Here is a 14,145-nt window from a genome sequence, read left to right as displayed (position 1 = left end):
GTCCTACCCTCCATACACGTACATGTATGATATAATAATCTCGTTTTTATTTCGCCAATTTCATCTTATTCCCTAGAAGTGGTACATGCAGTACATGTACAACCAGTTTCTAATGAAGTGTAGTATTGTGATTATGTATGCTTATATGCTTATGAAAGTAATAAATATCAAAAGTCTACAGAATAATGTGTTTGGTGTTCTTTGCATATCTATCTAGTTGATAATGTATAGATAATCATTAATTTATACTTCTTTTTAAAGTATATCACCCATTCACAGCTGACAAAAAGAATACAGACAAATTATATATGAATAATGATGTTTTATTGCTGTTTTGCAAGACTTAGCATCAAATAACACTTTTTCATATTCATGATTGCATCAAAATTTGAACTGACCCTTGCATACATTAATATGAATTCACATTCCGCAAGTAAATGGACATCATTTATAACAAATTGGGCTATATTGTAATGAAATTCATTTAGATCTGCACAAGAAATAGGTACAAACTATGGAGAAATTCTTGCTCTGTCTACTAATGCCATTAATGCCAATCAATAGACAACAATCGCCCCATATCGCTCTCTACTTTCTCGTAAAATGAGCCCCTTTAACTGCCAAAATCTTTCTTTTGCCCCATTGTTTGTGCTACAACAGATTGTCTCATAGCAAACCCATGTGGCCTGGTTCAAGAATATAGGCAGTCTAATTGGTCAAATGACATCACATGACCTTTCTTTCCTACCACGCAAAAAAAATCCCATAACTTTGCAAAATCACATTCCACAAGTTCCTGTAACTTTGCCAAATCACTATCTCCGTTGATAATGTCATCTATCTAAGTCTTCTGTTTTTATTCTGCTGAGTACTTCCTTTGCAATGGATTTGTAGGCAAGAGCCTGTGGGCTTTGAGGTGATGATACCACGATAGGTTTCCCTCTGTCCGAGGTCTCTCTGATGTCTATGTGGAGGGGCACATCACCTGAAAAAGAAAAAAAAAAAGAAATCCACAAAATGATGAATGACTTTCTGAATTTACATGTACATTTCTAATTTGCCACTAAAATACATCCACAATTGGATAATTCTCAATATTATTCATAACATTGGATAACAAATTTGAAAATTATAGTGTAACAGAGATATTTGAGAGAAAAGTCAAGATTACAATAACAAAGAACAACAAAAATTAACGTACTACTGCATGTGACTTCTGGAATATAATACAGAGATAAAAATATATTTAATTACTTGTAATACTTTTTACGACTTTAATTTTCCTTTTCAAATAAAAAGAACAAAGAAAAAACACACAAATGATTTGCCAAGTGACATGACACTTAAAGCATTTTGTGGGGGGGGGGGGTAGGGTTATTACACCCCTCTCTGAATTGACATGCCTGGTATAATAGGGGTCTATTCGCTATTCATAAGGACCGCTATTCATAAGGTCCGCTATTCATAAGGACCGCTATTCATAACGTGTAAATTCCCGTACTTCCGGGTCCGCTATTCATAATGGCAAAAGAGGGTCACTATTCATAATGAAATAAGGTTCGTTAATCATAAGGACCGCTATTCATAACGTGAGATGAGGGTCGCTATTCATAATTCATATTAAGGGTCATTAATCATAAGGACCGCTATTCATAATATGAAATCAGGGTCGCTATTCATAATACGACGAGAGGGTCGCTATTCATAATACGAAATAAAGTTCATTACTTATAAGGGTCGCTATTCATAACACGGGAAGAGGGTCGCTATTCATAATAGGAAATGAGGGTCGCTATTCATAATAGGAGAAGAGGGTCGCTATTCATAATAGGAGAAGAGGGTCGCTATTCATAATAGGAGAAGAGGGTCACTATTCATAATAGGAAATGAGGGTCGCTATTCATAATAGGAGAAGAGGGTCGCTATTCATAATAGGAAATGAGGGTCGCTATTCATATTAGGAGAAGAGGGTCGCTATTCATAATAGGAGAAGAGGGTCGCTATTCATAATAGGAGAAGAGGGTCGCTATTCATAATAGGAAATGAGGGTCGCTATTCATAATAGGAGAAGAGGGTTGCTATTCATAATAGGAGAAGAGGGTCGCTATTCATAAAAGGAGAAGAGGGTCGCTATTCATAATAGGAGAAGAGGGTCGCTATTCATAATACGAAATGAGGTTCGCTATTCATAATAGGAGAAGAGGGTCGCTATTCATAATAGGAGAAGAGGGTCGCTATTCATAATAGGAAATGAGGGTCTCTATTCATAATAGGAGAAGAGGGTCGCTATTCATAATAGGAGAAGAGGGCCGCTATTCATAATAGGAGAAGAGGGTCGCTATTCATAATAGGAGAAGAGGGTCGCTATTCATAATACGAAATGAGGTTCGCTATTCATAATAGGAGAAGAGGGTCGCTATTCATAATAGGAGTAGATGGTCGCTATACATAATAGGAGAAGAGGGTCGCTATTCATAATACGAAATGAGGTTCGCTATTCATAATAGGAGAAGAGGGTCGCTATTCATAATAGGAGAAGAGGGTTGCTATTCATAATAGGAAATGAGGGTCGCTAATCATAATAGAAGAAGAGGGTCGCTATTCATAATAGGAGAAGAGGGTCGCTATTCATAATAGGAGAAGAGGGCCGCTATTCATAATAGGAGAAGAGGGTCGCTATTCATAATAGGAAAAGAGGGTCGCTATTTATAATAGGAGAAGAGGGTCGCTATTCATAATAGGAGAAGAGGGCCGCTATTCATAATAGGAGAAGAGGGTCGCTATTCATAATACGAAATGAGGTTCGCTATTCATAATAGGAGAAGAGGGTCGCTATTCATAATAGGAGAAGAGGGTTGCTATTCATAATAGGAGAAGAGGGTCGCTATTCATAATAGGAGAAGAGGGTCGCTATTCATAATAGGAGAAGAGGGTCACTATTCATAATAGGAAATGAGGGTCGCTATTCATAATAGGAGAAGAGGGTCGCTATTCATAATAGGAAATGAGGGTCGCTATTCATATTAGGAGAAGAGGGTCGCTATTCATAATAGGAGAAGAGGGTCGCTATTCATAATAGGAGAAGAGGGTCGCTATTCATAATAGGAAATGAGGGTCGCTATTCATAATAGGAGAAGAGGGTTGCTATTCATAATAGGAGAAGAGGGTCGCTATTCATAAAAGGAGAAGAGGGTCGCTATTCATAATAGGAGAAGAGGGTCGCTATTCATAATACGAAATGAGGTTCGCTATTCATAATAGGAGAAGAGGGTCGCTATTCATAATAGGAGAAGAGGGTCGCTATTCATAATAGGAAATGAGGGTCGCTATTCATAATAGGAGAAGAGGGTCGCTATTCATAATAGGAGAAGAGGGCCGCTATTCATAATAGGAGAAGAGGGTCGCTATTCATAATAGGAGAAGAGGGTCGCTATTCATAATACGAAATGAGGTTCGCTATTCATAATAGGAGAAGAGGGTCGCTATTCATAATAGGAGTAGATGGTCGCTATACATAATAGGAGAAGAGGGTCGCTATTCATAATACGAAATGAGGTTCGCTATTCATAATAGGAGAAGAATGTCGCTATTCATAATAGGAGAAGAGGGTTGCTATTCATAATAGGAAATGAGGGTCGCTAATCATAATAGAAGAAGAGGGTCGCTATTCATAATAGGAGAAGAGGGTCGCTATTCATAATAGGAGAAGAGGGCCGCTATTCATAATAGGAGAAGAGGGTCGCTATTCATAATAGGAAAAGAGGGTCGCTATTCATAATAGGAGAAGAGGGTCGCTATTCATAATAGGAGAAGAGGGCCGCTATTCATAATAGGAGAAGAGGGTCGCTATTCATAATACGAAATGAGGTTCGCTATTCATAATAGGAGAAGAGGGTCGCTATTCATAATAGGAGAAGAGGGTTGCTATTCATAATAGGAAATGAGGGTCGCTAATCATAATAGAAGAAGAGGGTCGCTATTCATAATAGGAGAAGAGGGTCACTATTCATAATAGGAGAAGAGGGCCGCTATTCATAATAGGAGAAGAGGGTCGCTATTCATAATAGGAAAAGAGGGTCGCTATTCATAATAGGAGAAGAGGGTCGCTATTCATAATAGAAGAAGAGGGTCGCTATTCATAATAGGAAAAGAGGGTCGCTATTCATAATAGGAGTAGATGGTCGCTATACATAATAGGAGAAGAGGGTCGCTATTCATAATAGGAGAAGAGGGTCGCTATTCATAATATGAAATGAGGGTCGCTATTCATAATAGGAGTAAGGGGTCGCTATTCATATCATATATTCATTTCTCTTCAAATCCTCTTCTTTCTCTAATAATTTAATGAAACATCAAAGCTTCCACGTTTTGCGCGGGAGGGGGGAAACTGAATTCAGACAAGGATTAAGAGTCGAGAATGGAACAACGAATCATCTTCTTTCTCTAATAATTGCATTAAACAATGAAAGGTCAAAGCTTACGCGCTTTGCGCAAGAGGGGGAGAATAGAATTCAGACAATAATTATTAAGAGTCGAGAACGGTACAACAAACCGTAATTTTTCTCTAATAATTAATGAAAGGTAAAAGCGAGGGGGAAAACTGAATTCAGACAAGGATTAAGAGTCGAGAATGGTACAATAAATCGTCTTCTTTTTCTAATAATTAATGAAAGTTCAAAGCTTTCGCGCGTAATGGGTGGGGGAGGGGAGGGGGGGGGGAGGACAGCAAGCTGCCCGAATATGAATTTTTGATATCTTTTCTCGTTTATCTTGGTGATAAATAACACTTTCACAAAAAACATATAATGCTCAAATTTTTGCTCGCTCGTTTCGCTCACAAGCAGAATTGTGAACTAGAAAATAATCGGGCAAGAGGCTTTAGCCCCCCCCCCCCCCAGATGAAAATGTCAAAAAAATATATATCTTAAAAACGGGGAATGTTGATATCGGACAAGAGACGTAAGGTGAGCTTGCACCCCTTTCCAAAATTGTTCCTGCTTCTAGGTACCCGTATCGTGCTGCTAATATGACCTTGTCAGTATTGGTATGTTGAGTTGAAAAAACGGTCTGCGCATTTTTCAAATTTCCGTTCCCCCCCCCCCCCCCAATTGGAAAATTCTGGATCCGCGCCGGAGCGTACTGATGGGGGGGGGGGGGCTCGGGGGATCGGTAGATACTGGGCTTAGGTCCAATTGTCAGGTCCAATTCCGCTCAGTAATTTGTAGGTCCATAAGTCCTAATAAAAATTACTTTCTACAAAAACATTATTGTCGTATAAACAATTACTAGTTTCTTAAATAGCAAGCTAAAATGGATAATGGGCCTGCTTGGCGTACTTAATATCTCAGTGGCGTAGCCTGGATAAGATCAGTCGGAGGTAGGGTGATGGGGCAAGATTTCCAACAAGGAGGAAAATTTACTCCTATTATGAATAGCGACCCTCTTCTTCTATTATGAATAGCGACCCCCTTCTTCTATTATGAATAGCGACCCTCATTTCTTATTATGAATAGCGACCCTCGTCTCCTATTATGAATAGCGACCCTCTTCTTCTATTATGAATAGCGACCCTCTTCTCCTTTTATGAATAGCGACCCTCATTTCTTATTATGAATAATGACCCTTATGAATAATAACCCTTATGAATAACGACCCTCATTTTGCATTATGAATAGCGACCCTCATTTTGTATTATGAATAGCGACCCTCATTTCGTATTATGAATAGCGACCCTCTTTCTGTGTTATGAATACCGACCCTTTTGTAATATTATGAATAGGGACCCTTATGAATAACAACCCCATTTTCCTATTATGAACAGCGACCCTCTTCTAATATTATGAATACCGACCCTCTTCTTTGATTATGAATAGCGGTCCTTATGAATAATGACCCTTATGAATAATGACCCTTTTCTCCAATTATGAAAAGCGGACCTTATGAATAGCGGTCCTTATGAATAATGGACCTTATGAATAGCGGACCTTATGAATAGCGGTCCTTATGAATAGCGACATTGACCCGTATAATAGGCACAAGAACGACATAGAATTGGAATGATTAACATCAGAATTTACTGCTACAGCCTTAATTCAATCAACATCTTAGCAAACAGTCTTATCTTTGCATTACAGAAACGGATGATCACTCTTAAGCACACCTCCAATTTACATATTCTCTTTCGATATTTATAATGATAACAATCCAATAATGTTACACTGTGGTGCAAGTGGCATTTTATCTGATTTGGTCATACTTACCAAGTACATCAAGTCCCATCTCCTTGGCAACACCATGGACGCCATCTTGTCCAAATATATGAGCTTCATGACCGCACTTTGGACACTGGTATACACTCATGTTTTGAACAATTCCAAGGACCTGAATGAGAAAACAAAAGAAGGGTAAATGTACCGTAATGAGAATCTCAAACTAAAAGTGATATTGTTCTAGAATGTGAGCCAAGATATGAAATCTTATAATTATAAAACAATTTACTTACAAGTTAGTTCAAAACAACTTTATACATAATAGTTCACAATTGTATACATAATAGCACAAAACTTAATTGTTTCTTTATGTATTCAGTATATAATTGCTCTGAATTCTTAAAAGGATTTTAACTTGAATAAATATATTAAAATCATACTACATTTAATTGAGGAAATTAATAGATAATATGCAATTTCATAAACCATTTTATGCTCATTTATAATCAGAGAAGGTGGAGTACAACAACTAAAATGAACATTTTGCACTGCTTCTAAACAATTTTATGCCGCATATTTTTTTCCAGGCAGGTCGCTTACTTGAATTGTAGCGAGCCTACATGTAGGAATAAGAAAAGATTCACTGGAAATACTTACAGGCACATCTACTTTATTGAACATCTCAGCTCCTTTCCTTGCATCTAGCAAGGCAATATCTTGAGGTGTAGAAACAATGACTGCACCTAGAATGGAAAAAATGGAAATGGGGAAATTGTAATATTTCCATTTGCTTGTCTGAACATTTGAATATGATACTAATTGTAACTTTCATAATAAATCAGCTTCTAACATCAAACCTCATTGCATTTCCTTGTTGAAAGAATATGAAGATTGCTTGTAATCAACATGCACGCAGGTATGAATGCCTTTGTTTGGCATCGACATCAATGTTTCAGAACAGCAAAAGCAATGTATTGTCGATAGGAGGAACACCATTGCAGGGCAGCAGACTATATTGTTATGTAGTACTTGTATTATTCCCCCCTCCCTTCAGTCATTCACCTTTCATTCACCTTTCTCCCACCTGCTCCATGATAAAACAGAACCCACTATCCCATTACTTTTTATTACAAACAATTGACCACTAATAACCACCCAAGATTTAGATTCCAGGAATCGCATTTATATTCATGTTCTATTATAGCTGTTCAAATATGGATATACCAGTGTTCATACTGTGACGACGATTTCTTGTTTGACTGAACTCATATTATATAATTCTTTTTTTCTTTTTGTTTATGTTCATGTGCATATTAAGTCTGCACAATATTTTATTTTACAGTTGTTTTCATGTGCATAAGACTGCACTGTGTAAGGATGGGTTCAGTATTGAATCACACATAAGTTTTGACAATATGTTTTACTCATAGTTTGTTTATATATCTTAAATTTTTTTGAACGATTATATGTATCATCGCAAGGTTAGTGAACTGGATGAGTTTAAATCTACACTTGTCAATTGATGATTTTAACAAGTTTGAAAGTACTTGTTTATTTTGTTCTTAAATTTAACATGAACATTGGAATATTTCTTCAACAGGATAGGATTGATAGTTACGTTAAAGTCTATGTTGATGCTTCATTTGAAGTGCAGGAAGGCCTTTCAAAACATAGGAAACTGTCATTTCTAGAGCGCTCCTGTTAATTTTCCTTTTATTTCTCATGTTGATCAAATGCTAGAATTTATAGCATGTATATAATTTATTTGTTATTGCTGTTATTGCATACAATAGTTGGTGGTATACATGTAGTTGGATACACAAATAGAATTGACTTTATTAACAGTATTGTTTGTATTCTTGATCTTAGGAATTTGTTAATGATTCCATACTTAATCGCTCTTGCTGATTAGGATTAACTAATTTTGTTGCGATAGATAGAATGTGTTAACGTGCATAAGTCTGCACAAGTTAATGAACTATTTGTTTCATTTATTATACTTCATGTTAATGATTCTGTTACAGTATGTTTAGATAGAATTAGAATAGCCCTTACCATGTTATTGAAGAAAATTTGTATGAGAGAGTGAGAGAGAGTGTGTGTAAGAGTCAGTGGACAGTAAATTGAATACACTCTGTTGGTTTCACTTCCCTTAACAATTATGTAATCTTTATCCTATGCCAATAATTTTAAAAAGACGGGAAGGGAGTCTCATTTCCCAAAGAAAGGGGATGTTATGTAGTACTTGTATTATTCCCCCCTCCCTTCAGTCATTCACCTTTCATTCACCTTTCTCCCACCTGCTCCATGATAAAACAGAACCCACTATCCCATTACTTTTTATTATAAACAATTGACCACTAATAACCACCCAAGATTTAGATTCCAGGAACGAACCACATTCCAATAACTATGACTCATACTAGGCCCAAACCCCAGTCACTTACACTCTCCATAGCCACTCCCCATAATACCATGACAACCCTGACCATTGACCAATGATAAGCATGAATAAGTCACCCCTCCCAACATTGGTTTTCTCCCCAAACTTTCCTGAATGTAAAGTTGGAGAATGATAGGGACTTGGGTTTCAGCCGTCAACCGCTGAACAAGGATTATACAGAGACTTGTATTTGTGAATGTGATAATTACGACAAGTATCTATGATGATTAAAAGTTCTCATGAATTATAACAAGAAATAGTACAGCGTCTTTCTTTATGCTCCTCGCCTCCAACAATTACTGATCCCTACACAACAATATGTACTTGATACTAGCTACTATAAATTTTGTCAGAAGAAAAAAAAATTCTCTTCCATACATTGGTAAGTAATCAAAATATAACGATCACTAGAGAGTAAATGAAGATTACCTTGCTCAAATTGACCATTCTATTACATTCAGAGGAATGTACTTACCTGCTATAGTTATGAGCTGAGATATGGAGAGTTGGGTGTCCCCCGTCCCAGGCGGCATGTCAATTACAAGATAATCAAGAGGTGCCCATGCTACCTGTAGAGAGAGAGAGAGAGAGAGAGAGAGAGAGATAGGAGAGGGGGGAGGATGGGGAGAAAGATTGAAGGAAAACAAAACCTTTCAAAATAATCACATACAATGAAATAACCTGTATACATGATAAACAGTTAACCACCAGTCTTGCAACATCACAATTCTAATTCTTTAATTTTACACAAAACAACCAAACAAAATCATTCTCTATAATCATAATTCATTCATTATAAATATATCTATCACAGAGACAGTGAGTCCCATACACAATTGAAAGGAAATTATTTCAAGTTTTCTCTGAAAATGGCATGCACAAGGTTACTCATCTACATTTAACAAATTACGGATCACACCCTGAAAACTCAAAGAGGAATAGTGAGACTAGGACTGGGGCTGACTTTACCTGCTTGACCAATCTCTGCATAGCTGACATCACCATCAACCCTCTCCACACAACAGGTGATTTCTCATCTACCAGGAAACCCATTGACATGCTGTAGTAAAAAAAAAAGGAAACAATGCATATCTATCAGAAATAACATCGCTAGTGACATTCGTTTGTCTCGCAATGTATGCATACACAAAATTAAGATCGACTTTAAGTTGGACTTAACTATGGCAGGTTGTTCATGTCACTGTTTGCTCTCACCATTTACTGGCATTGGTCTCTACAAATCATGGTCAAAATTCTACAGAATCTACATTTTTTGATAATTCTTTATTGAAGGAAAAAATATAATCTAAAGATCATAATGGTGAGAGCAACCAATGGCATGAATGACCTGCCATAGTTAAGTCAAACTTAAAGTTGATCTTATTCTTAGGCTTTGTGAAATACCTCCCTGGGATCATAGATTCAGAGGGGTCATGTCTGTGCCAAATCTGCCAATAGACTGGTTTTATTAACATTTAACATTGTCGAATTTTATGCATACTTTTTAAACATAGGTTGTTCTTGACAATCTGAAAGCTTTTCTGAGGCTTTCCCGACATAGCACACAGTACTGTATGTAGACTGGACAAGTATACAGTACATGTACAGTGGTTCATTCACTAATAACAGGTTAATCGAGTACCTTTTAACTAGGTACCCAGGAAAGAAACAAATTGCACAACACATAACGTTACAAAGGAACATCCAGTATTATCTTCTTCGTTTTAAAAAAATGTTCCTGGTATATTCATTCTCCTTATTCATTTAAATTCCACTCACCTAGAAAATGTTAATTTTGTTCAATTTAATTGATTCTTCAGTGACACCAAACATTAATCAATAGAACCACATCGTGCTATTTACATTTACAATTGAATATTTACAGTGTAGCATCAAACGTTTCATTTTGTGATAGAAATCCAATTAAAACAAAATTCAAGTCTTGCTTATTTGTGAAACTCATAAGCTACATGTACATACAGTATCCCACAGACTCTTAAAAGGTTTAGAATGGAAGAAAATTCCCAAATTATTCTAAATTTTAAGCTTACCATGATATACCGAAATTCCTTAGTGGTATAAGTTGGTTATCTGTAAAGAATAAGCAAAAGCAAATCAATTTGATAAATCAATTTACCTTACAGAAATATTTCTAAAATCATTTATGATATGCATTTACGCTCAAAATCTTCAATTAAACATGACTACGGTAATTACATGTATTACAAAGAAGTTCTTACAAAATTCTCCAAGAGGAGAGCCTCCTTGGGTGATCAGTTGCGCAAGATGGAGGTAGGATGCCGATTGTTTAGTTCCTGATTCAAAGGGTGACTGTATAGTCCTAACTGTCATCCGACTTCTGTGAAATTGGCATTATGGAGAAACTGTCGCTAAGACTCGCTATGATGGATAATTTCAAGGGATACTTTTTTCTCTTTTCTTCTTCACTGTTTCAGTGAAGCCCCACTCATCTGGCCCTACCATAATTATCTCAAAATAACACACTGTAATTGTACAGGGTTGGTGTCATGCTAAAGATTACCGGTACTTTTAGGTAAGGGTTGAGGTTGGGAATACCATATCAAAGCCAAATTCCTAGCCCCCAAATAAGACATCATCTTATTCTCTGCAATTCTTTTAGCAATAGACCAATAGGGTGTAATCACTGTAACATACCATTATCAATGTATTTCCAGGTTCATCATGTTGGGAATGGTATTTGAGTTTGGATCAGGTTTAGGCTTTGGGGGCAGTTGTACACTAGAGTAAACTCCTGGCTCAAAGGTTAGTATAGTGTGGAAATAATTAAACGCTAAAGTTGGATCACTATATTGCCTTGGAGGAATGGGGATGGGTGACAGTGTATTAAACTTACTCTTATCAATATCAGGCTCTTTTCCTTGAAGATTCATCATCCTGGGGATAGAGGGTCCAAAGACATCAGCATCCAGGATTCCAACATTAGCATTCTAGGAAGAAAAAACATAAGTCAATGATTAAATCAATAAATCAATAAATCAATAAATGAATAAATAAATAAATGAATAAATAAAAAATTAATTAATTAATTAATTATTACAAAATTGAAAAATTAAACAGAAATAACTAACTGAATAAATAAATAAAGTAATAAATAAATACATGAATGAATGAATACATTAATAAAAAACATAGATAAATATGAAAGAATTTTCATATATTCATTTATTAATTCTTTCATATTTATTTATGATTTTATTTATTTATTCATTCATATGTTTAACAATTTTCAAATGCTAAATATCAAAAGAAATGATAGCTCGATGAGAGAATATTGTAATTAATATTCCTCAACGCTTAATTAGGAGAGACCAAATCATTGCCGTACAGGTATCTAATCAGATTGAGATATAACTACAGTACTCGATCATAAACCTAAAAAACTACTGATAAATGGTTTTAATATACATGTACATGTATGTGTAAACCTAATCAAAACAACATTTTTTTTTTTCAACTAAAAATTGAGGCAAATGTTAGGAATGAAAATCTGCTCCACTCATAATGTCAAAAGATATTTGGATAAAATGGAAAATTGTAAATGAAAAGTTGACTGAGAGCTTTAGAATTCTTATATTTCAAATTACCTGTTCAATAGCAGCTATACCCAATGCAACGTTGACTAGATAAACAGAAAAAAACAAGAAATATTCATGAAAAAAATTACATTTACTATGAGAGTACTTCTGCGAATAACAGACTATTATTCAATGGCATGGTAGGGGTCACTGGATTGGGGGGGGGGGGACACTGGCACTAGGGGCACTATAGTCCTAGGTTACCATGCAATTTTGCACAAAACAAGAGGGGCCAATTGACAAAAGGGTTGCTTTGTGCAACCATGGTTTTGCATAAGTACCCATTTCTGGTCTTGTTAACTCTGTGACAACCGGTTACATTAATTTTAAACTGGAAAATGTTCAAAAATCTTGGAGCCTTTGGAATATCTATCCCATAAACAAAGTGGAATGGCAGGATTTTTGGTGTGACATAGAAAAAGAGTACTACTGGTATGCAAATTTATTAGGCCACTGATCAATTACATGAAGGGGGAAGGGTATGGAGAGGGATACTCCTAGATTATTTTGTTCTCTCTTTTTTTCTTTTTTTTCCTTTTTTTTTTGAGGGGGGGGGGGCTTAATGTTTTTCCCCTCAACTTCTCATTTTTCTCCCTTTTTCTTTCTCCACCCCCCCCCCCTCCCCTTTCCACATTGAACATCAACAAAACAACGTTTTTATGTGGGTATAGAGACTACTGGATCGATCCCTTTTATGGTGTTTAAAGGGTGTGTTAAAGTTGCAATTTAGTTGTTCGATTTGAAAATGTATAAATTACCTGCCGTTGTAGATTTTCCAACTCCCCCTTTCCCAGAGGCTACCAGGATCGTGTTCTTCACCCCTGGAATAGGTTCCCTCTTTGGGAGATTGCGTGCCATCAGACGCTTCCTTCGCTCATCCTCTGTAACGTCAGATGACCCTTGACCCTGTGTACTACTCTGAGGAATAAAAATAAGTGAACAGACAAAAAATTTGAGGCTTTTTATATATATAGCCCCAAAAAGGGGGGGGGGTGATGGGGGTCCAGACACTAAGAGTTAAGCCAACTGTAAACAAAATAACATTTCTCTTTTGCATAAGAGGCTAAGGATTTAACAAAAAATGTTAATCATCTGGCACTATTAAACCATCAAGAAGATTTGTCCATTATATTATTATCCAACACAAGATTGATGAATATCGCTTGTATTTTTTGTAAACTTCAACCTGTCCGGACACTAGACTATAGCTTCTGGGTATCTTTAAAAAAGAAATGTTCGATAGTGAAACAAGCGAGCCTCTAAAATTACTCAGTAGTCCCTGCACGTACTTACTGAGAGAAAAGTTCTTTGGCTACATTTTGATGTTGTAAATGATAAAGTGGATCTTTTCCTTGGCCTTGTTGATGATGATGACCAGTGTGATTTCAACACTTGTCGAGTCTGAGATTTGATGTCTGTTTCCAGAAACAACAATTCATTTCCTCCTAAAGTTGGGTATGAACTCGTAGTACGTTTTCCATATGCTGATAAATTAAGGTTGCGTAATAAAACTCGAGTTGCTCTCAGGCTCAGTATCATATTGTCATCTTTGTTCACAATTCATCCGAGTAAGTTTCTGCGGCTGAGCCTATATTTGACAGATATGTATCGGGCTGCACACGGGCAAAAAGTAGATGATTCTTCGATGATAATACAGCAGTTGAGTTCACTCGCATGAACATACGCCCAGCTCCAGCGAAGCAAGCTAGCCAACTCGAAATGACTACGTACGCGTAACGCACGTGCAAAGTGCTTAACTTTTTAAAGTCAAGAGTTATTTATTTTTCTTCTTTGAAACTATTTTTTCGATAATAAACAATGTAAAAATGATAATAAGATTACGGGTGAACCATGAAAATAGTTTTATACTGTATTT

At 36.3% G+C, this 14,145-nt stretch overlaps 1 protein-coding gene across 2 annotated transcripts; it reads right to left on the bottom strand.

Annotated features, from left to right (window-relative positions):
* Window positions 1–307: 307 nt before the first annotated feature.
* LOC581950 (iron-sulfur protein NUBPL) lies at window positions 308–13,984 on the bottom strand. 2 transcript variants are annotated; one of them, XM_030997832.1, is made up of 10 exons: window positions 13,563–13,984; window positions 13,028–13,187; window positions 12,279–12,313; window positions 11,528–11,621; window positions 10,704–10,743; window positions 9,622–9,712; window positions 9,128–9,221; window positions 6,867–6,952; window positions 6,261–6,381; window positions 308–985 (listed from the first exon to the last, which is right to left on the bottom strand). In XM_030997832.1, the coding sequence occupies exons 1-10, from the start codon at window positions 13,806–13,808 to the stop codon at window positions 834–836; spliced, it is 1,119 nt and encodes a 372-aa protein (XP_030853692.1). In that variant the 5' UTR covers window positions 13,809–13,984; the 3' UTR covers window positions 308–833. The 2 variants fall into 2 exon arrangements, with proteins under 2 accessions (XP_030853692.1, XP_030853693.1); XM_030997833.1 differs by having other exon boundaries at window positions 13,559–13,640.
* Window positions 13,985–14,145: the final 161 nt, after the last annotated feature.

The sequence above is a fragment of the Strongylocentrotus purpuratus genome, unplaced genomic scaffold (genome assembly GCF_000002235.5).
Source record: "Strongylocentrotus purpuratus isolate Spur 01 unplaced genomic scaffold, Spur_5.0 spur5_scaffold_4, whole genome shotgun sequence".
Classification (NCBI taxonomy): Eukaryota; Metazoa; Echinodermata; class Echinoidea; order Camarodonta; family Strongylocentrotidae; genus Strongylocentrotus; species Strongylocentrotus purpuratus.
This window is presented reverse-complemented; position numbering and strand designations above follow the sequence as displayed.